The 23,173-nt window shown below is 39.1% G+C and overlaps 3 protein-coding genes, 1 non-coding gene and 1 pseudogene across 5 annotated transcripts; 1 reads left to right on the forward strand and 4 right to left on the reverse strand.

Moving 5' to 3' along the window:
• Positions 1-698: 698 nt before the first annotated feature.
• Positions 699-5,257, reverse strand: LOC144633363 (uncharacterized). Of its 2 annotated transcripts, none has more exons than XM_078492245.1 (2): positions 4,785-5,257; positions 699-1,777 (listed from the first exon to the last, which is right to left on the reverse strand). In XM_078492245.1, the coding sequence occupies exons 1-2, from the start codon at positions 4,824-4,826 to the stop codon at positions 965-967; spliced, it is 855 nt and encodes a 284-aa protein (XP_078348371.1). In that variant the 5' UTR covers positions 4,827-5,257; the 3' UTR covers positions 699-964. The 2 variants fall into 2 exon arrangements, with proteins under 2 accessions (XP_078348371.1, XP_078348378.1); XM_078492252.1 differs by lacking the exon at positions 4,785-5,257 and adding an exon at positions 2,886-2,967 and having other exon boundaries at positions 699-1,821.
• Positions 5,258-5,813: 556 nt separating this feature from the next.
• LOC144633397 (polyisoprenoid diphosphate/phosphate phosphohydrolase PLPP6-like) lies at positions 5,814-7,695 on the reverse strand. Its single transcript, XM_078492277.1, has one exon. It carries the CDS (start codon positions 7,640-7,642, stop codon positions 6,899-6,901), a length of 744 nt encoding a protein of 247 aa, XP_078348403.1. The 5' UTR covers positions 7,643-7,695; the 3' UTR covers positions 5,814-6,898.
• Positions 7,696-7,781: 86 nt separating this feature from the next.
• Positions 7,782-18,553, forward strand: LOC144633436 (vesicle-associated membrane protein 4-like). The gene is made up of 6 exons (XM_078492314.1): positions 7,782-8,379; positions 9,859-9,902; positions 15,143-15,309; positions 15,719-15,798; positions 16,445-16,496; positions 17,984-18,553. The coding sequence occupies exons 1-6, from the start codon at positions 8,317-8,319 to the stop codon at positions 18,037-18,039; spliced, it is 462 nt and encodes a 153-aa protein (XP_078348440.1). The 5' UTR covers positions 7,782-8,316; the 3' UTR covers positions 18,040-18,553.
• LOC144633295 (uncharacterized) lies at positions 12,503-14,046 on the reverse strand (annotated as a pseudogene).
• A 3,875-nt stretch (positions 18,554-22,428) lies between the features above and the next one.
• Positions 22,429-22,515, reverse strand: Trnastop-uca (transfer RNA opal suppressor (anticodon UCA)). Its single transcript has one exon. It is a non-coding gene; the product is annotated as a tRNA-Sec (tRNA).
• Positions 22,516-23,173: the final 658 nt, after the last annotated feature.

The raw sequence follows: 23,173 nt of genomic DNA on the forward strand, positions 1-23,173 counted from the left end.
CATTCCGTCATTTAGGCCTGAACACTTTTCATCCGACAATATTAATTACTACTATTATGCATTTGACCAAAGAAATAATGTACAGTTTACATGGGGTGCTTACCATTTGTAAGAAAAATCCGGTTGATGCGACCGTTGCATAATGGTAAGCGATTTTCCGAATATACCGACCAACCGGATGAGATTTCGCTTACCATTTTTCTACCAGGCGTTCCTTCCCGCTCACTCAATCTAGAGCCAAATTCAGTGTTGTTTTCTGTCGATATAGCTCAGTATAGCTGAATACTTCGAGGTAGAAAACAAACTTTTTGACGAAGGAGATGGGCTGATGCTGTTTACTGCCGTCAGCTGTTCCATGAGACGCGATTTAAACAGAATACAAGGTTATTTTGAGGTAACTGTTCCCTATACGCACCGAGTGAATTTCGCAGTCGAGTGAAAATTGGCACGTTCAAGCTAGATCCTGTCCCGAAAAAATATATATGAACACATGAACAATTCCAACGTGGAATACCAGAGGCAGGCAGCTTATTTCTCCTGTTAAAAAACTGCTGGCATTTCTATGGTCGAGGTGAACATACATGCTCTAAATTGGTATATAGACGCCATATTGTAAACACGACTAAAACCGCGCGGAGGTGCTAAAAAGGGCCTGGAAACGGAAAATTCGTTCAAATGGTAAGGAAATTTTTGATGTTCCGTTCCGAACGGAAAAAGTGGAGTACCTCTAGAGGTAGTCCACAATTTCCGAATGGAATTTCCGGAAAATTACCTTACCATTTGACTTCAAACCGAAATTTCCGGATTTTTTGGCTAAATGGTAAGCACCCATGTACTTCAATAAGTCCTTACATGTACATCAGCATCACTGGCACAAAAGACTACAGTAAACTAATGACAGTTTCAGGTCACATGATGAGCCCTAATGTGTTGTTGAAGAGTTCCTGATTGTGCATAGCTCGTATTACACTCGATTACACTTGTAAGGTTTGTCACCACTGTGTGTTCGTTTGTGCTTTTGCAAATCAGAAGGATCACTGAAACACTTGCCACAATGATTGCACTTGTAGGGCTTTTCACCAGTGTGTGTCCTCATGTGTCGATAAAGATGTGATAAACAAGTGAAGCATTTATTACACTGTGTACAGCGATAGGGCCTCTCTCCACTGTGTGTTCTTTTATGGCCTTGAAGATCTGCTGCACGGAGAAAGCCTTTGCCACATTCTGTACATTTGAATGGCCTTTCCTGGCTTTGGCAATTATTAGATTTACTTGCTCTCTGATCACTGTGTATTTTTTTGTGCTGCTTAAGACTCCATGACTGACTGAAACACATCCTACACTCGTTACACTTGTAAGGCTTTTCCCCAGTATGTATCTTCTTATGTCTCTGTAAGTTTGACTGATCATTAAAACACTTATCACAATCAATGCACCTATACGGCTTCTCCCCTGAATGCGTTCTTTGATGTCGCCGTAGATATGATAATTGAGCAAAACACTTGCCACAGTCTGTACATTTGTAAGGCATTTTCCCAATGTGTGTGTGTTTGTGCTGTTGTAGTAGATGCAATGATTCAAAATACTTGCCACACTCTGTGCAATAGCCCAATTTTTTCTCTTCAAAATGTTTTACCTCATGGTGGTGAAGGTCACTTGCACAGTCATAACATTTGTCACAATAAGAACACTTGTACCTTTGAATGTCACTCACTATGTTTGACAAGGACAGCATAGTTGATGGATCTTCAGGTTCACACTTGATCATCTTCACAGTCTAAAACAATTTTGATAACAAAAAATTGTTAATCAAAGGCTTTCCTTAAGGTGGCTCGTACAGGTTTTTCTTGCGTGGGAAGTCTGGTGACTAGCGCGCATCACGCTTCATGCCCACGGGTCACGCGCAAGATTTGAAAAGGAAAACAAACATGGCGGCCGAGTGCGAGGTTGCTTTTCTTCATTTTAAGTAAGAAATTCCGCGTTCAACTGAAGTTTTTTCAACAAGAACATTTTAAGTCAACTTAATGTTCGACAGTCAAAATGTTTTCGGATCTCGCTGCTCGAAAGCAAATTCGCATGTGCTACGATCGATCTTGTCGAAGATCGTGACTCAATTCCACTTTTTTCGTTTCAGCTTATTTGAGTTCGCTTTCAAACACATGATTATTCAGACAAAGAAATACTAAACAGTAAGACCTAAGAGGCACAACTGGCGCTAACTGAAACTGGCTAAATCACATGAAATCCTGAGCCGAAAAGTTTCGCAGACAAAGCAAGGGGAAGTCCACGCGTGTTGCGCGCGTATGTGCCCGCAAAGATCAGCGGTAGTCAGAACTGAGCATGAGTAAATACCAAACTTTTAAAATCGAAATTTTAAAGTGCGCGGAAACGCGCGTGGGAATTATTGAGTTCGCGAAGGCTTTAGCAAGAAAACTAACCCGATGACCCCTATTTTTTATTGTCCTAATATTTTCCTTTTATGTAAAGGAAACGCCAGAAAAAATCTAAAAAAATTCTACGAAAGGACTTTTTAATTACATACAAATTGCTCTTTTTTGCATTTGCAAAGATCTGCTTCGTAGAATTTTTTTAAAATAATTATACAGTTTCTTTTTCATATGCTTAAAGTTATCACGAGAAAAAAAATGGGGGTCATCGAGTTAGTTTTCAAGATATAAGCACTGGAAGCTGAAAAAGGGTCCAAAAAAAATCATTGCCTATCGTTGCCATGGTAACCACTGATGACGTAATTATTGGTATTTTGGATCAACAACACAATGAGTAATTTAATTATACAAAAAAATTGTTACGATCTTTAATTATTTTTTTGACCATTTTCTTCCAAACGTCGCACAGTCAAAAACCTGAAAACTGGTACGAGCCACCTTAATTAATGAATTCCTTAATTGCATACCAGGTACATTTTAACTGGTACTGTAATGTCTGTATATACACTTACAGTCAAAATAGTCAGCGTGTGCCGCCTAGTATTCCAGAATAGTTTTGATTAACAGCGAACGGATTGCATAATTATTCGTTTCAAACATTCAAATTCAATTTGAATATTGGAAACCATCCAACCGTAAACACGTGAACACGTGAACCTGTCAAAAATCATCGAATTTGATTGGTTAATTTTTGACAGGTTCACGTGTTCAAGAGTTTACGGTTGGTTGATTTCCAATATTCAAATTGAATTTGAATTTTTGAAACAAATAATGCAATCCATTCGCCGTTAATCAAAACCATTCTGGAATAATAGGCGGCACACGCTGACTATTTAGACTGTAAATGTAATGGAAAATTCAAAGCTTCATATAAGGAACTGTTACTAAAGCCCAGCAGAAAAGTCTGCGTTCAAGCCTGGTGGCTCATCAGTCTGGAGCTTATTATGGTTTCAGCAGCATGAAGTGACTAGGAGTATTTCTACTCCCCCTGGATGGGATGCACTAGTCCATTACAGGGTTCCCCCCCCCCCCCCCAGCACTGAATTTGCTGGTACCCATTTGTACACCTGGGTGCAGAGAGGCACTGTGATCTGAGTAAAGTGTCTTTCCCAAGAACACAACACATTGGCCAGGGCTCGAACTCTGACCTCTGGATGATGATGATGATTTTTATGATGATAACAATGAGTCCAGCACAGTAACCATGCCATTAGGCCTCCTGTGCCGAGTATAATAGGGGGAAACATTTTCTTGCAACTTGTCATGAAACATTACATTGCAAGTTGCTAAGCATTATAATTGCACACATAGCACTCTTGTTGCAAGTTGCTGCAACATGTTGTGCAGTTAGATGTTGGGGTTCAAATTTACCCTTGGTACAAACCAATAAGTTGTACCAAGAGTAAAACCATCTCACAACATAAGACACAATATAAACTTTGTGTAACACGTGCTGCAACTTGAAACACAGTTGGTTATATACAGATAATTATTCAATGGTTCCCAACTTGCAATGCAATGTTGTTTGGGAGCCGGGAGAAAACAGGGAAGGAAGCGGGACTCCCAATGTAGCAGTAACCAGGAAAAGAATTGAAAAATGTTTCCAAAATTTGGTTATATTTTGCAAAAAAAATCAGTCAAAGAAAGGGGTGGGACGCAGGAGAAAAGGTCCAGGAAGTGGGAGGGGTCTGTTCACCCTCCCTTGTTAGGTGACAAAAATATTGTGGATCCCTATTTATGAGTGTCTATTATACTCCAGATGGCGGTTTATGCCATTTTTAGGTGGCAGTCTGCAGGTGCATTCTTTGGTGGTTTATGGTCCATAAAATAAGGGCGGTCTTGGTCTTGAGGAAAAAACAAAGCTTTTCGGGGTCTAGGAAGAACAAGCTATGGCTGTTTGTGGATGTACGAGCCCCTATAACAGATCCTCATTAATTACTGGTTCTGTCCTTGTCTACCGATACATAGGACCCAATACATAAGACCAAACAAAAGACAACAGCTAACCAATACTCCTAAACAAAGAATATACAAATGGCTATTCCCTGCTTTCGCAGGGTCTTGCCAGAATGCTGCAGAATGCACACAATTCAAAATAATATGAAATTAGAGACTGGCCTAGAGTGGGCAGAAAATACCTGCAAATACACATAAACCTGCACACGGCTCGAAAATAGAGCTAAGTATTATTCCTACAGGCACAAACTATATTTTGCTCTGATTTTGGTCAGGCTTGAATCGGGCAAAGAACTGTCACAAATTATCTGTCACGATGACAACTTTTTCAACTCGCATGGTAATCATCACAAGAATACCGCAACCAAAGACAATTCTTACCTCATTTTCTTTTCTGTCTGCACTTGAAAAGGAGGACATCATTCATGGATATCACGAAAACACAGCCAACGGAAAAGATATTCGGACTTTTCTCGGTTTCTGACGTTTCTGCACGGCCTGCTGCACACTGTGGCCACAAACTGAACATGAGTGGGAGGTCACGTGACAATCCTGGACCAATGAACATCGCCGTTTGTAAAAACAAGCATGGCGGACAGAACTGGCGGACGAAAAACGAAAAGAGTCTGAAAAGCGTTCGATGGCCAATTACCGTAGTGTTTAGCAGATAATTTTGTTGTGTGATTTATACTCTTTCTTCGGAATTAAACTTCCAAGCCGATGTTATTTTCTCGATTTATTTAAAACGTGAAAGTTTTAGACCAGCTTGGTTTCGTCACGCAATCTAAAACCAGGGAAGATTGTGTGACGAGCTCTCAACATCCGCTTCTGGGAAATTCGAGGATCTAGCTGGGGTCTCAAAAGTACTCAAAAGTCTTGCGGCTCGAGCTCCACAGCTCCAATCTAAAAAAAAGCTGGGCTTTTTGGCTACAAGCTCTGCAAAAACCGTTTATGGTTAGGACCTGGGTCAGGGCTCCTCAGCAAAGCAGAAATATTAGGGCTGTGAGCAGCAAAACAGTACGGGCCCAGGGTCTGGTCGTCCCCCAGGAGGGGGGGGGGGGGGTACTTGACCTTGGTTTAGGTATATGGGTGCCGCTGGAGGTTTGAAACCCTGACCTTGTTAAGGACAGTGAAAACTTAAAATTACTACCCTGTGTAAGACAACACGCCCCATTTTAAGACCCTATTTAGGACACAGGACCACATCAACAATAACTTACATTTTATTGTGATTGCGTCCCGTACGCTATGTTCAACGCATTAAAATGCGAACACTGATCCCAGCAAATAAAATAATGCTTTTCATTGAAGCGAAAGCCAAAACAATACAAATACTTGAGGACAGTCTTGCAGCCATACCCTGTCTAGGATAGGTTCAGGCCCTGTTTAGGACAGAGGAGCTTGAAATTATATACCCTGTCCAGGATGGGAGGAGTAAAAAACCATATCCTATCCAGCGGCACGTCCCCGTATAGGCTGTATAGGGGAGTGTCCCCCACCCCCGGTGGTCGTCTCCCCCTAATGCAGGTTTGGCCGTCTTTCTTTCACACAGGACAGAGAAAAGCCCAGAACTGGAACACCTCCCCACTTTAAGAACTTGGTTCACAAAGTCAGCGACACTTTAAAGCAAACTTTTATCTCATGTGCCTTGTAATCTTGTTCAAACGTTTCATTTTTATTGAGTTAATATTTAAAAATGTTGAGGACAATGTAAACTTTCTATAGCTGTCATGCAAATAAATCTGTTTTCGTTTTTAGAATGATTACCGGTAGTTAACCTTTTGATTTGGGTGAATCAGTTTAGATCTCGCATAGGATGAGGTTTAAATACAATGACAGACTACAATGCTGATACCTGGGGTGTTTATGACCTTGTTCTGACATGGCAGTAATTTGATCCTGTATTTATTCAGAGAAACTATGGTAGTCAAACTTGCTCCTTAAGTATTCAGTGTTGGGTTATATAAGCATTTGGAACACTCAAGAACTGTGAAAAGCATTTGGCTGTGAACCTCTAATAATATTGCTTCTCTATAATGCACTTTTCTCATGTAATGGTATTATATAACTCAGTAATGCACTCTGACATCTTTACTATTTCCTTTACAAGACATATGTGATGTCCATTACGCAAACCAGTTTACACTGCAAAGTACAAAAGGGCAACTTCTCTTATATTCTAGGTTTTGGAACTAAATTAATCATTTGTTTCTGCCCAGGTGGAAATGGGCAACTCAGGGAAAATATTTTAAATTTGACCCGTCAAGTCCCCAATCAGTCCGGACATTGTCCGTTGACCGGCCGTTATTTCAAGCCCTGCTTTGCTATTCCCTGATTACCTTTCTGGGGCTTACCCTCAGAAGGAAATCCCTGGGTAACTTTACATCATATTTCTAAAATACCTTACAGTTAATTCTTTAATTTCCAACTAAAAATCTAGCAATAGTGCTGCTTAAAATTCAATACCAGACTGGTGTTAATTGAAACAGGTAAGATTAACGTTCCAGAAATGCCACTTGATTCCTAAGTTCACCAAAATATGGTACAAGTGTTAGCAATTCCTGGCAAGTGCTATTTGGTATCCATATGGTATAAACAATCAAGGCCTGCAACAAGCCAATCACAACACCACAGAATACATCACTCACGTGATGTCTGCCAAGTATGACACGTGATGCTGACACGCACAGGGCCCAGCAGCCAATCAGAATCCTGCAAATTCCATTACTCAGAAATGCTGCAAATAAACCTGCAACCATTGCTGCTCGAGTCGAGTGACCGGAAGGAAAGGAATAGTTATCCACGGAAACCGTAGCGAACATGTCCATTTCGTTATAGACAGGTCGCTTTCGTCGCACAGCAACTTTGCAAGCGCCTACTACGGCTAGATCAAGCATCAGAGCCGAGAGCAAATTGCACGCAAATTCTTGTTTCAAATCTGAGAACATAAGGATCGAAATAATTGTCCCAGCTAACCAAGGAACTCCATGTCCGCTTATTTCCATAATTATCATAAGTTTTCTCCATCGACCAGAGGATTTATCTGCACAAAAGCTTAGATTCCTGGACAGTGTGATGTCCAAGCTGTGAAGCTTGTCGATCAATCCGCCATAGCTTCTCTTGTCATCAACTTCTCTTTGAGCTTTTTCTTTTCCTTCGTTTGTTTTAAAATCATTTGAGTTGGCCCTCTTTTGATGAAAATGGGTTGAATCGTTCGTTTTAATTCGTCGGCGATCCATATTGTTTTCAGTTTGTCGAGATCTTCTTTATAAACCAAAACCCTCCGTAAAAGCCGGCTCTCGAGCTTCGAAGCAAATTTGAAACGAATGAAAATGAGCCCGCGGTGTGGCAAGATAAGCAATGACCTCCCGTCCCTCCCGAGTCTAAAGAACAGAATTTCTGCAATTATATTGTTTATAGAATAGTTTTTCAACGTAACTTCTGTGTCACTTACCTACAGAAAAATTTATTTTGAAGAAATGACAAAATAATAAGGACCTTTTGATGAATTACTGCAATTTGAATAAGACAGAAAGTCGTTTATTAGTTCCCCTCCCCTCCCTAGAGAAAAGGTAAGATTTACGGAGAGGTTACTCAGCTTTCTTTTTGTGCAATCAGTGGACGTTTTCCGGCTTGGATTTTGACTTTATACAAATTTGTTTTGGCAAGATTTTATTGTGAATCAAGCTTTCGAGTGGAGGGAAAGAAGAGGAAGCGTTTATCCTTTATCAAGTCGCTCAATATTGCTATTATTTTGTTGGTTTTGACAAGTTGTCGCGAACTTTTATGGATTGCCACGTGTATACGTTGACAAATGGCCGAGTCTCAATATTTTAGTGAATGACGTTAGGCTGCGTTAGGTACCGAGGAAACACAAATAACTGCTCTTCTTTATGTAAATTAGTCAGCAATCATGCCTCCCAAGTTTAGCCGACTTAACGGTGAAGACAGAGTTTCTGCAAGAGCTTCTGAAAGGGTAAGCTTTATACTGTTTTAATTTGTTTTCTAAGAGTTTACTACAGTCTTGAACACAGCAGGACAAAGCGATCATCGATAAACTTCGAGTTGATTGGCGGTGACTTCCCATTAGTTTACAGGACGGAATAGACTGTCTTTTTTACTTTCGCACATTGTGTTTGAACAAATAAGTTGTTATCGTAAAAGCAGGCGAATGCCAGTGGTTTAATCCCAACTTGCACTTTAATTTAACATGGTTTGGATGTAGCTTTAAGTCAAAAGTTATACAGTCAATTCAATACTTGATTATAACCTAAAACCTTGCTGTCGTAATGCAGTTGACAATTATGTGCATGGCAGCAGGGTATTTGCATACTATGTATTAGTACAATAAAAATACAATAGATAATTATAACATATGAAAACAGGAAAAATCAATGGAATACAGGATTTCTCAAACCTCCAAGGGAAATGAAAATTGGCTCTAGAAATGCAGGAGTTCGAGAAATTGGGAGTATAAATAATGCAATGTTCGACTAAGAGAGGGAAACAATGTTGGGTTCGAGTTACCAGGAGATTCAAGAAATCAATGGTTCGAAAAATCTGGATTCCACTGTCACGTTATTGTCCCAGTGGAGGATCCTGCTGGAGAGGGTGCTCTGGCCACTACAGTTTATTGCCCAGAGACAAAAAAAAATTGTTGTCAAAAAAAAAAATTGTTGGGGACAGGGGGGTCTGAATCTCCCACCTCCTGTAGCTTTTACTCCCGCTTACCGTATCTTTTTAATACTCCTGCTTTCCGCTCCTTTCTGTGGTGGTTCCCATCTCTTTGTCTCACGTCTATTGCATAATACAATAACAAAATATTGTGAAATTCTACTCATTTTCTCCTGGTTCCCGCCACCTTAGGAATCCCGCTTCCCGCCCTCTCTTCTCCCACTTCCCGCCTCTTTTCTCCCGAGCTCCTGCTCACTTGTCCCCCTCCACTTTTAAACCTGCCCCACCTCCCACCACCACCACTGCCATCTTTTAACCAATACATTAGTTTATATCAGTGTTATTGTTAGGTGAACCTTATACTTAACAATTAGACTACGAGCCCAAGTTTTCTATGAGCAAATAGCAACGAGGCGCAGCCGAGTTGACTATCGCTCAAGAAAACGAGGGCGAGTAGTCTAATTGTTTAGTAGAAACTCTAAAGGATTGCAGTCCAAAACCTACAATATTGTGCACTTTGAAGACAAAAATCAAGAAAATTTACCGCTTAAAGAGCTACGCGAACGCGCGACTGTTTTCTATCGGCGAATAGAAATCAGTGGAAGAACCAATCAGATTCGCGGATTTCCAATAGAGCACAGCCGAGTTTCTACTAAATGTAATTATTGTGTGTATGCCTGCATACAGATAGTATTTATCAGACACATGAACAGTGCTACAGTGGTTTACATCTTCACTTGCACAATGTAATTTAATTGCATGACACCTGTTTTAATTGCAGGCCAGTTTGCTTGATGACTCAGATGACGAAGATGGGTCCAACATGTAAGTAGATTTCTTATTTGATTAAAAAGGCAAACTGTCAAACCAGCTCAAGCTGGTTGTTTATGAGAGCAAATTGATAGATTGTTATTTTCATTAAAATCACTCACTCGCTCACTAATGGGACACCCACCTGGTGGAGTACAGGGTCATCTGTCTTGGTCTTTTACTGTTTTCTAAGCTTTCCCCCATGCCAGATCTCCATCAGCTCAATTTCCACAGTTCCCTGCATGTTGTTTTTGACCTCCTAGTGGTTTCATATATCCTACATTGTTTCATACATGGTGCACACATTCCATTCACCAAGCATACACTGTATTATTTCTTGGTAGTCGCAGAAAACTTTCACTCATATACCAAGCCTTCTTGGGAAGGCTAGCTTTGACCAGAAGTGGTCCCCTGCAAAAAGTAACAAGGTTTTGTTTAGGGGGTGGGTAGTTACTGTAGTACATGTAGCTCCACACCCAATCTCCAGTACCTGTACCTGGAGGGCCAGGGCCTGTCTCCCTTCAGACCTGTTCAGTTTGGTTGACTTGAACCTGGCAGGGGCTAAGACCCTGCTGGCATAGGCCTTGGGTTCCTAGAGACATGTAAGATCTTACAAGGTACATGTACAATGTAACAGCCTTGGTAAAATGTGAATGATTTCTTTACAATGATGGCACTTTTTTACCTCTTGTGTAAAGTCACCAACACAGACACTTTTTGTAAGATGGACACCTCTGTAAGATGGACACCTGATGTTGGTTCCGTCCCGGTTGTTTTCAGTTACTTTACTCTAACTAAACTCCCTATAAAATCTCTCTAAGATGGACAGTTTGAGGCAGTCCCAAAGTCTGAGTGTGCGTTTTAGAGAAAGTTGACTATACAATTCTTACAAAGCAATGAACATGTAAATGGCCTTCCACTTTTAGTCAGGCGGTTATGTGAAAAAATTGTGCACTTTTGGTTAAAAGCATGAAATTTTGCATCAAAAGTCATTTTTATGTGGTTAACGGATATGGATATGGAGCCACCGAAAAAACCGTTTTCTTTTCGAGCTATGCTGGTATTTAAAAATGGCCGCCATTTTGAACCGGAAGTAGAATTTATTTTTAATGTAAGTGTAATCAAATCTTGTTTTCTTGATCTTACATCAATTAATTTTATTGGTTACAATGATTGTAGTCTTTGCAAGGAGAAACTGACATTTTAAATTTACAAAAGATCGATATATTTAGAAAGTAAACGCAAATGTTCAAAATGGCCGCCATTTTGGACCGGAAGTCAGACATGCTTTACCGCAAGTGTTTGTTAAAGTTGTTTCTTTCACTTAAAATGGCTAGAAATAACATAAACTATGGTTTTACTTTTAATAATAACAATTAAAACATAAATTACTCACAGCACTGCATTGCCTTTAATTTTCTTGTGATAGTCTCAACTGATACACATGACTTAATAAACCAGCTCTCTCTTTTTTAAGTACAGAACTTAGTAACAACTACGCTTTACACAATCGATCATTGTGTTCAATCATTGTTCGACCTAACTAGTACTGTTATCATCACTTTTTCAATGTTTTTAGTACAAAGTTCTATGTCAACTTTGCTTCACACAATCAATCATTGTGTTCATAAAACTTGTTTGACGTAACTGTCATTCAATGCTGTAAGTACAGAACTCAGTATGGTTTACACAACCTGTCATTCTAGTTACCCAAAATCTTTCGACTCGTCATTGTGGAATCAAATGTTTGTTGTTGGCCATTACTATGTAATCATCGGTTATTGCATTTGTCATAGCAGCTGCAAAGAGCAGTGCATTTCAAAGCCGCTCTTGCACAGCAACATCTTCCTCTGCAGTCAAGCTTGCATCCACATCTGAGAAGTTCTCTGCATGACTTTGTCACATCTGGAAGCGTCGTCCAGAAAGGCTGCCATTCTCCTTCCTTGAAAATCTAACACCAATCGCCTGGCAAAGGAAGATTTGGGTTTGGTATAAGTGCTTGTCCCAAGCAGCTCTCTTTGTATGCTGTAACAGGGCCGCCCGAGTGCGTGGGATTGCATTATACGGTCTGCCTTTGTGCAAAAAGTTGCTTCCCAGGCTTCATTAACATTTGCTTTGTTCTTGTTCTGTCCTACAAGAGTATGATGAACCATTCTAGATGTCCATACTGTTCACTACTAGAGGCAGGTGTAGTCGCTAGCTACAAGAAGGCATCTGTGACGGTCGTCTTAACTTCCATACGGTAAAAGCAGTCTTAACATGTACATACATTTATTGCGCTCCCTGAGAAGGGCTTTTCAGCAGCAATGTTAAAAAAAAATACAAGTAAAATACAAGTAAACGAATGTTTGCCTCTCCCAGCGAAGCAGGACACCGCTTGTTTTTTGTCATTTCTCAGGAACTGCTGCCAGTTGCGTGGTATTTGAATGGCTGCCTGTACGCGTCTCCTGGAACCCTTCCCTCGTTTGCTTCTAGTCGTTTCCTTTAAACTGTTGGCAATGTATTTATCCAACACTACATCAAGGCGCTTAGCATGAGACAGCTAAGATTGAATATTGGGTAAAAAAACACTGTCCTGGATATTCTTGGAATGTTTTCTCTGTTACAGGCTTAATCATATTTACTTCAACTGAGCCATTGATGATGATGGCATCAACAGCCTGAGGCATCTTTGCTTGTAGAGTCGTGAAAGGCTGGAGACATTCAGCTAGTTCCGAATTTTTCTGCGGAAGGCGCAACTTAACATCCTGTGATAGCGACGGTGGACAACTTTGGTTTTCGTGCTGGAAAAACTCATCCAGGTTCCCCTCCCTTGTTTGACAAGAAATGTTTCACCTTGAAAAAAGCAAAAAAAATCGTTCCTTGCAGATGACAACTGCTGCTTGATCTTAGATGCCACATTTGATGCAGGACTGTTAAACACACTAAGATTATTCCTCTTTATTGGGTCATACAATGACTTGCTGCACCAAGCATTCAGCTCATACTGTGCCATTCCAAACTCTTCAACCTTGCGCAGTCTTACCAAATTGAATGCATCCGAGGCCATTATCTCTTTAGTATCCAAAAATAACAGATCTTCGGTTTCTTCCATGAAGGGGTTGCCCATTTGTTCAATTGCTCTGGTAAGTGCTGTAACATCTCTATAAAACAAAGATTGCAAGCTCCTTGTATCTTAGTGGTGTTTTGCGCTGTGCTCGGCTTGTGTGGATCCTGTTATCATGCTGTTCTCAAACTCGTTGATGATTCTCGCTATCTCCGGCCACGATACCATCCACCCACGAAGAGCACTTGGATTCTCCGTCAACCCCACAGCACCACCAGCTCCTTTCACCAAAGCATTGTTTTGTTCGTGATCATGGTCGATTGGGATACTTGAGAAGTTCTTTGACATCTTGTTCACGGCAAACTTTCCCTGCTTGAATTGTAAGGCGATATCTGGTGACACATCATTCAGAGGATACATGTCTCACATGGAAATTGGTAACCATCTATCATAGTTTGTATGGTCCAGTCCAAAGAACCATAGAACAATCTTCGATAGTGTGTCGGTAAAGATCTCAAAATTTGCCTCTCTGAGATATCGTACAAAACCCAGTAACAGCAGTTCCAGTTGATGTGGAACTGTGGGACTGCGGCTAACTTCTTCAGACACCAGTCACTGAATGACACAACATCAACTTCAGGTGCTAAACCTCTTTGTATCTCATGTATGCCTTGATTTGAAGCACATGGAGACTACTTGCTGTCACCTGATTTATAGCATGTCGTGTCCGGGTGGCCTTGAGGAGAGTCTGCATTGCCTGTCGATGTGACGTTGGCCTCAATTAGCTAGGGCAGCCATCCATCCACTTCCTTCTAACCATCCTTACGGCTTTCAAGAAGGCCATTTCAACGTGAAGCCCACCAAACATGATAACAAGTCGCCCTTCTCCATACTTTTCTAAAAAATTCCATTTAATTTCCTTGGCCAATGCATACAATGGCTGACCCATAGCTTCTACTGGAATCTAACCGGGGTTAAGGTGATCTACAGATGTTTTGAAGGAATGGCATATCAACACAGCTGACTTTGCTTAATCGGGAAAGAGGGGAAGTAGGGAAGCTATTGCAAGCTTAGTGTTTGTGTCTTCGCTACCACATCGGTTTGAGTGATGAACTGACCACAAAATGCTCTTGTTCTGTTGCAAACCTTGACTATCATTTGAAACAGTTTCTTCACATCTTCTAACCATTTAAATTCTTCTGCCATTGCTCTTGCTACAATCTGGCCATCTCCTCGCATATCACTTTGCACCTTGGGCACTGAAAGATTTTTACTAGGAAGTACAACTGGGGGAACTTCACTGTAGGACTCTGGTAATTCAGCGACAGACTTTGTACCTGTGAAGTGGCCTGCTCAAGGAATAGTCTGCTTCTGCACACTTCTGGAATTGGGTATTATGGGTAATTGAACCAGTCTCTCCCGGCCAATTTTATTCGATCAAAATACTTACCGATTTGAAACCGTATGTTGTTAATAGGTTATACGGCATGTTTTGTCTCACATTTATCATCTGTTATATGCATGTTTATATCCCAGTACATAAGAAACAAAATCAAACGAAGCTTGTATTACAGTGTAAGTTTAATTTAAGTCTGCAAAAATAATTTATAGATGTCTTAAATTATCAGGCCTTTCATAAGTTTGAAATTTTCTTGGCGGTAAACAGTGTACAGTTAAACAATATTTAAAAGGAACAATGGACAACAACTCCGAACTACAACAAATTAATGTTCGTTCACTGACTGTCCTTTCTGAAGGTCCTATTCACTTCCGGCTTTGCTTTCATTAAAGATAATAAGCTGCAATACTCATATTTTCACTCATTTTCATCTTCAAACCTTAAGAAAAGAAGTTTATTTACCTTCAATTATTTCAAGATGTCACTCCAAGGGCGTGTAGACCTTCTTCTAATAACTTCCGGTAATTAAATATTCTACTTCCGGTCAAGATGGCGGCCATTTTTAAAACTCCCCTTTAACTACTCTCTGAGTGAATTTTCAAAGTGGCTCCATATCAGATGTTAATAAGCATGAAAAAACCTTACTGTACGCCAAATTTCATGCTTTTAACCCAAAGTGCACAATTCCCCCAAAATTCTGCACATAACCCCCTGACTATTTGTATAACATTATCGATTTTTGTTTGTTTTTACATGTAGCTTTGTAACTTTATTAATCACTTAATACCTCTCTTGTTCTATTTCATAAAGATTTGCAGCACCAGATGGATTCCATCACATAAAACCACAGCCTACCATGAAGGATGGCATATCGAAAGTTAAATCAGAAATTAAAGGTGTCATGGGAATAATGCAGGGCAACATATCAAAGGTCCTTGACAGGGGTGCAAAATTAGAAGACTTACAAGATAAATCAGGTAACTGTAGGATGCAGTAAGGATGCACATTGAAATATTTAGGAATCACCTTAGCAATCATGTCCGAACAACAGAAGCAAACAAACAAAATAGTTGGAACAAGTAGAGTATGAAAAAGCCTCAGCCTGAAACAATAACAAGTGTTTAAAATGTTATTTTTTCTACTCTGGGTGACATCTTCTGCAATTTTTTCGGTTATTGTTGTTCCATTTGACCTTCTTACTTTTAAACATCTGGAGCACTTAGCCATGTTACTGTAGCTTTATAAACACACTTTCAGACACAAGGTGAAATAATTATAATGTCTTTCCAGGGATATTTTATGTACAGAAACTTTATGCATGTGTAACTAACAATTATTATTATTATTTTTTTAAAATTTACATACTTTTCTCTTTTGTCATGTCAGAGGATCTTGAGATGAGTGCCTCACACTTTAGATCTGGATCAAGAAGACTACAGAGAAAGTTATGGTGGCAAAATGTCAGAGTGAGTACTTTTTGATGTCTGCCAGTGCCATTTAATGTATAAAGTGTTCATTATCTTCACTGTTAGGTAACATTGCATCCATTGCATGTGGCTTTTAAGGTCTCAACTGTAAAGATTGGAATAGGCTCCTGCCAGTCATTTTTTTTACTGACAAACCAGTTTCGCTGGGGTTCCAGATAGAATTAGAATTTGAATTGTCAGTTTATGTGGAGGCAGGAAAACCAGAGAACCGGAGTAAAACCTTCAGAACTAGGGGAAGAACCAACAACAAACTCAACCCACATATATGACACTAGGTTCAGAAATTGAACCCGGCCACATTGATAGGAAGCTAGCCTGTGTGCAGCTGTGTCCAATTTCCTCACGCGTGAAGAAATAGGACCAAATGCACACAGGCTAGTGGGAAGGGTAAGCGCACACCACTGCACTATCCCTGAACCCCCTGATTTGATTGATAAGTTATTAAGCTGACTTGAAGCTGTAAGAAATATTTCTGTTCAATTGAAACCTGTAGTTATGAAAACAGAAAGTGAGTTATGATGGGGAATTTTGGTTCATTTAACTACTCGTATGTCTATTATTAACATAAAGCATTTTTGCCATCATGCCATTTTTTAATGTTGCTTTTTTTTGTCTTCCTTTTTAGCTCAAGTTGATCTTTGCTTTCATTTTTATTGTCATTCTCATTGTAATAATAGGTAAGTTCAATAATTATTAATAGCTTTATTGCAAGTAGATAAAAAGTACTTCACACATTTCAAGTACATGTAACTAACCTGCAGTGGATGGATGACCAAGTGCTGAATATTCCATCTAGTATTTTGAGGGTTAGGGGGAGTAGAAAAACTGAGAAAGAAATGGGAGTCTCCCCCAGCAACAATGCCTATACGTCAGGCCAGCTGTAACAACAGGGATTGAAAGAATTGTATTGTTTAGAATATAGCTAAAGCTTCCTTAAGCAGCCAACCCAAATTGAAAAGTAATGGTTGTGGGAACCAGTAGAAGTGGGGAAAACAAATTTCAACATTTTTGGAGAAAAGTGAGGGAAAATTGGAATATATTACCGCTGATTTCATACAATTGATGGCTGGCAGATACATGTGAATCAGGTCAATGTGATTTTGATGAGGGTTTTTTTTCTTGGAAGCGGAGGCTGGAGGTTGCTATTATATCTGATATTTTGTATATATTTGGTCAGGGAAATTTTATTTTTATCAGGGAAAAGTCAGGGAATTTGAAAACGGATGTCTGTGGCAACCATGAACTCTACTTTTCAGAAAAATCAGGGAAAAAAAGACCTGAGCAGCTTGTGTCCCTGTCTTTTTCGCTTGTACCTACACTGTACAATGAGCGACAAAGGTCTTTGAGACAGTTTGTAGAACTAAGTGCTTATTTTAATATTTCTTTTATTCTACTTCAAATCTGGTGCTGTTTCTGAACCACTCCCCCTCCCTCTTTTCAATGTTATGCATAAACGAAGCAAGTCTAGCGGATAGTAAATCCAACATTGTTTCAGGGGGAGGGGGGTTATATCAAAGAGATAAGGGGAGAAATTTGCCCAAGGTACTCAAGAAGAGCTGAGTGGGTTAATACTTTTGGCGCTCATTGCAGCCATCATTTTTTCTAGCTGTTATTTATCTTTATTAAATAAACTGCAGTGGTATGCGTTGTAGCGAGTGGTAGCAAATAAATTTTATTGATAAAAATGGTATCACACATGTGTGATATCATTTTTGACCAATCACCTCGCAGAGTTTTCCATGTTTCAATGCTCAATGAGCCAAAGTTTATCGATATTAAGTCGAAACATCTTCGGATCTTTCTCGGCATTCTTCGGTAATCTTCGGAAAAGTTCGGAAAATGTTCGTAGACATTTGTACGACCTTCACACAACATTTTGAAAATCCTTGGAAATCTTCGGAAAATGGTTAGAAATCTTCGGAAATCGTCAAAAACATCTTTATTAGAAGGTTTATATAATAAACAGAAAAATACATGGTTGCTTGGAGATATAAAATTTATCTTTGAGAGTTCAAATCAGTGCAGCCAACGAGTGAGATATCGGTTTTGAACACTCGAAGATAAATTTCATATCTCCGCACAACCATGTATTATCCTCTATATCTTTTATTCATTATTTGGTATATTATTGATTCTTGTTCTTATTCTGATTTTTTGTTTGCAGTTCCAATTGTCCTGAAAAGTAAAAAGGACTCGGATGATACCAGCAGTGGAAATTAGTGTTCTTAAAAGGAAAAAGTTAAAATTCATTATATGTACAACTATTTACAGAGAAGGGGCGCGTAGATTTGTTACTGGCCCACAAAAATCAATCAGAAAAAAGAGATTATAAATTTGTTGTGACGAGAAAAATGGATTTACAGACATGTACATAAAAAATATTAAAGACCTTGATAGAACATGAAGATAAAAGCAAGGACGACTTTGCGTTTTCATGCAAATTATACCTGTATAATGAATAAGATTTATCAGCCCACTATAATTGGTAATTTAAATTTAATTTATCGCCAAAATGGTACAACAAAAATAAGAGTGAAACGTCATGAAACGTGTTGACAAAATGCATACATACAGCTGTATGTACATGTTAATATTTATCTTGTGTGAACACTGACAATATTTTGGTGATACGTACCTTATTCTTACTAAATTTTGGCGAGTAGTTATTGTCGCGATTTTAAAATAATCGCAAATTCAAATTTAATACGCGCGAAGAAAACATTGCGCGAAATTTAAACGCAAAAATTAATACAAACAGTAAAAAAAATTAAATGTATAGAATGCAAATATCTACCCTTGAAAATATCTTTTCGTCCTGTTTTCGACTAAAATCCTTCCTGTGATTACTGTTTTCTTCAGTTTAAAAATCGGCCAAAACTTCTTTACTATAGTCATCAAAGTTTCTGTTTGCAGATTTCCTTGTAGTTACTTTGAGCTCGATTTTTGTATATTTCCAGAAACCCCTTAGTCTTTGACGACTGATCCATAAAACAGTGACAAAATCGCGAAATTTACTACACTTGCTCTAAATTTTCTTGCAATCGCGAAAATCAATACTCGCGAAATTCGGCTCCCGATTTTTCGCGAAATTAAGTACGCGCGAAAATTAGTAAGAATGAGGCACATACATAAACTTAATTTGAGTGCCCAACTCTTCTAGCATGCCTTAAAGGTCTACTAATCGTTTAACACTTGGTGATTGTTGGAAGTAGACCCGGTGACAGGTTAGTTCATTAGCTTGCTTTCGTTCTTTCTTTCGTTCACCATTTGTGTGAAAAAATTGATTCGATCCAGTCTGGGTCGGAAATTAGCTTGGAGAACAAAGCGGAGAACGCCGAGTGAACAACAGATGTGGGGTCTGGATGCTTGCGTTATTAACTGAGCAAACCCCAAAAGCAGTCTGCACGGAAATTATTTTAATTATTTCTTGAAACAGGATTTTCTTCGGAAAATGTGGTGCCTTCAAGATTTTTTGTCGTTTACGCCGCTTTTGCTAATACCTACTTATACGCTAATACTAGTAACAACGTAATTTATTCCTCCACTGAATCATAAATTGTTTTATCTAGTGAGATAAAAAAAAAAAAAAAAACCTGCAAGTCTTTTTGTTCTGGTTGAAGGGCCACAGAGTAGTTATTTTAAAGAGTTATAAAACAATAAAATCAAAACATTTTTAGTAAACTGACTTGTTTCTTCATGTTTAACTTGACAATTCATCGGATCCACATCCTTAATAGTTATTTGGTAGTGGTCTTGATCACGACATTCCAATACCGGCTTATACAACTTCGTAAAGGTTTTGGGTTTGGGTAAAAACTGGGGAAGTGGTTGGGTTGGGGGGGGGGGGGGGGGGATATCAGTTCTAAGCTAAAAAACAAAACTATTTGGAATTGAGCCGATTAGAAGAGGCTTAAAGACTGATCAGGGATATAATCTGCACTCTTCTTAAACATAGGCACGCTAAGCGTGCAGGAGTTATTTTTTCAATTTATGGGGTGGCTTGGGGTGAAACTGGGTGATTGTCCTGTTGAGATGGTTTATGCCAAGAGTTGAGCTATTTGTGTATGGCAGCCCACGGAGTCACTTTTTGCACAAAATTTGCTTGCAAACAAAATAATTTTCACGTGCATTTTGATACATCAGAACTCTTTCATTCAATACGTAAATTTTCATCATTTAATTGAAAAAACAAAAACTAATTCAATTATCAAAATGTCACAAAACGGCACGTTCTTATTCTGTTTAAAGCGGTTATTTTGTTGCTAGCTTTCTAGTAACCATTTCCTTTCTTTTGTTTGTTACGGAATACTTTTGGCTTTTTGCCAAACACTGTAACATGATATTGTTGTTTTTCTCACTTTTGTAACATGACACCTTTGTTTTTTTAAAACGAACGTAACACGATACCCTTGTTTTTCTAGAAAAAAGCCACGTCTCCATATAGACATTGAACGAAAAGTACTATAATAAACGAAGTAATAAACGAATCAAATCAAAAACCACTTTCTTCGGGAAAGTTCTTTAAAGCGCACTACACCTGGAGTAATTGTTTCCTGTCAGAACTGTTCAACAAAGATTTTCGTTCATTCACAACGTAAATTCTATTCAACAAACAAGAACTAATTGAGTTATCAAATTGTCACGGAATGGCACGCTCTTAGTCTGTTTTTGCTATCGATCGTAGTTGCTTTTAACAGCAAAGTTAATACTTGTACCGGTTCATTAAATGTTTGAACGAGATGTTTTACAGTTGATTTTTATAGTTTACTTTTGCCGCCCGCTTTGCGAAGTTTGTTGGGAAATTGGAAACTTTGTTATGAAGTTGTCAATTACGTTGCGAGTTTTGCGAATATAATTGCGAACTTCGATACAAAGTTCCTAACTTCGGCCCGACTGAACTTTTCAAGTTTGGTAGAGGAGAAACAAGACATGTTGCTCGAAAGTCAGCGATTTCTGAACTAGATGATTTTAGAACTGGTCAAGGAAGGTTCAAGTAGCTTGAAGTGCAAGACAACGTTTCGCATCAGCGATCACACAAGTGATTTGCCGATAAATAAATTTTATGCATGTAGAAATTTGGTCAAATTTTAACTTTTCTGTATGAAAACACATATTTAACGATTTCTGTAAGGCATAATCTTCACTGTCTTCAATTTCAAGTCTTCTGCGTTTGTAAACCGGATGAAACTGGATGGTTTACCCATATATAAAATTGATTTTAATCGAAGCCGACGCGACGCGACAGGGAAGACTAATTTGTTCGAGACATGTTTACCGCTCGCGGAACATAAACGTTTTTCATTTTTATGACATTTGTTTCCAACAGTTTAGCGTAGCAAAGCCCTTTTTGATAACATAATTACAGAAGGTTTTAATAAATTCGGGCCGAAGTTGGGAACTTTGTATCGAAGCTCACAATTTGATTCGCGAACTCGCAACCTATTTGGCAACTTCGTAACAAACTTAATTTCCCAACGAACTTCGCAAAGCGGACGGCAAAAGTAACGACAACATTATTCTTCAAATCTACATTGTGCAAATGTTATATGTAATTTTTACTACGGTCAGGAAAGCTAGCCTCTCCAAACGTACGCTCGAATAAGAAGAATAAAAAGTTAGTGTTGGGCCTTTTGCTCACGGCGTGTGCGTTGTAAGTAGGGGAGCGTTACGAAAAACGTTTTTAATCCAGGGTTAATTCACAACTCACCAATTCCGCCTCCTACAAATCTAAAATCTTCGAACGAAATCGCTCACTACAACTGTGTCAGATTGCTTCCCCCTTATAAACTACAATTTGATTGGTTCTGATAGTACCTGAAATCTGATTGGTGTGACAAACAAACATACTTCACTGACCCACTGACTGACTGAATGATTACACGGGAACATCATGCCGACTAAGAGCTATTTTTGAAAAAATAACTCAAAAATCATTCATGACCGCGTTTTTGAAGTCCAATCTTGTGACGTTGAATATGGGAAAGTTGGATCTTGGAGAGTACTTCCGGATTTTTTCTTTTTTTCGTTGGCAGAAAGGTGGGCCTATAACCGGAAGGGCTAATAAGCTGGTTAATAATAAATTGAATTTCGAATTAAAAATGTTCTAAAAATAACCTAAGAATAAAAAGGAGAGATAGCCTGAAAACGTTCCTTTGGTGGCAAAGTCTCGATGTTCGTTGGAAGACTATTAAAAGTTGTTAGTTTTACGGTATGCGATCCAGGGTCATTTCCCTTTAAGTCAGCACAAACAATTACCTTAGACTAGCACAGTTGAGAACACGTTCTCCAGGTAGATTTTGCTTGTTCTGTTGAACATGACAGGACGCGTCACGCGGAAAGAAACTGTTCCTTGCTTTTAAGAAAGGACAGGGACAACGCGATTCTCCCTCCCCAATTATTTTGATGCTTTCGCAGGGACGAGATATCTGAGCTGGTCAAGAAAAGGCAAAAACCAGAAGTAAAATCCGGGATTAAGATCAATTAAGAAACCATTGCTGAAAAATAAATTAGGCGGATACATTTGTACCTTAATATGTTATTCCCATTGTTTCTTGTTCTACTTCTCCCTTTTCGCTACCCTACCCTTGCATACAGTAAATCAAAATAATACGCGCAGAAGGCGGAATCGAACCGCTCCGACGCTAATCGGCTACAGGTTTGAAGCCTGCACCCCACACCAGTGAGGGTCATCCGCGCACCATAGCATTGTTTACGCGTTCCCTTATATTTGTTACAAACCTTACTGCCTCACACTTGTGGTAAGGGACCTTGAACACAAGAGTCGTATTTTCTTTTATTGTTCGCCACAATACAATGTTTGGTGGCTTGAAGTGATCTTCTAATTACCCGCTAAATATTGTTACTCGTCTTTACTCTGGAGCCGGTTCTAAATAAACCTTGAATTATCGCTTGTACGCATGCGCATAGGAAACGAATGACGTTTTGCCGCATCGACCGGAAACGCCTAAAAAAACGGTTTCATTCTCTTGACATGGTTCAATAACGACTTTCTTTTTTGTGTGTCTACAAATCAGAGTAAAACAGAACTTTTACTTGTCCATTTCTACCGCACGACCAACCATCCATACAGTAACTTAAGCACGTGTTTGTAAAAGAAAATTAAAATTAGATATTAAATTTAATAGAAGGAATGACCGCCGATAAACTTATGTTACAATTTGAATGCATTGCTTGTCGTTTTCACCTTTTCCCCCCAAACTTATGTCATCTTAATATCTGATATTTTACTACTCATGATCTTTCAGGTCTATCAGTGTCTTCCCAGCTTCAAAGAACAATGCCACACAACATGGATGGATGTGGTTATATCTTCTGACGGCGTGAAACGCGCCTT

The sequence above is a fragment of the Oculina patagonica genome, chromosome 1 (assembly GCF_052425735.1).
Source record: "Oculina patagonica isolate OP01 chromosome 1, crgOcupat, whole genome shotgun sequence".
In the NCBI taxonomy this organism is placed as follows: domain Eukaryota; kingdom Metazoa; phylum Cnidaria; class Anthozoa; order Scleractinia; family Oculinidae; genus Oculina; species Oculina patagonica.

Bases quoted from the DNA above. Each gene is read 5' to 3' on its own strand.
- LOC144633363 (XM_078492245.1), bottom strand. From the start codon at position 4,826: ATGATGTCCTCCTTTTCAAGTGCAGACAGAAAAGAAAATGAG. The intron at 1,778-4,784 runs GTAAGAATTGTC...AAATTGTTTTAG, and splicing joins CAGACAGAAAAGAAAATGAG to ACTGTGAAGATGATCAAGTG.
- LOC144633397 (XM_078492277.1), bottom strand. From the start codon at position 7,642: ATGGATCGCCGACGAATTAAAACGAACGATTCAACCCATTTTCATCAA.
- LOC144633436 (XM_078492314.1), top strand. From the start codon at position 8,317: ATGCCTCCCAAGTTTAGCCGACTTAACGGTGAAGACAGAGTTTCTGCA. The intron at 8,380-9,858 runs GTAAGCTTTATA...TTTTAATTGCAG, and splicing joins CTGCAAGAGCTTCTGAAAGG to GCCAGTTTGCTTGATGACTC. The intron at 9,903-15,142 runs GTAAGTAGATTT...TATTTCATAAAG, and splicing joins GACGAAGATGGGTCCAACAT to ATTTGCAGCACCAGATGGAT.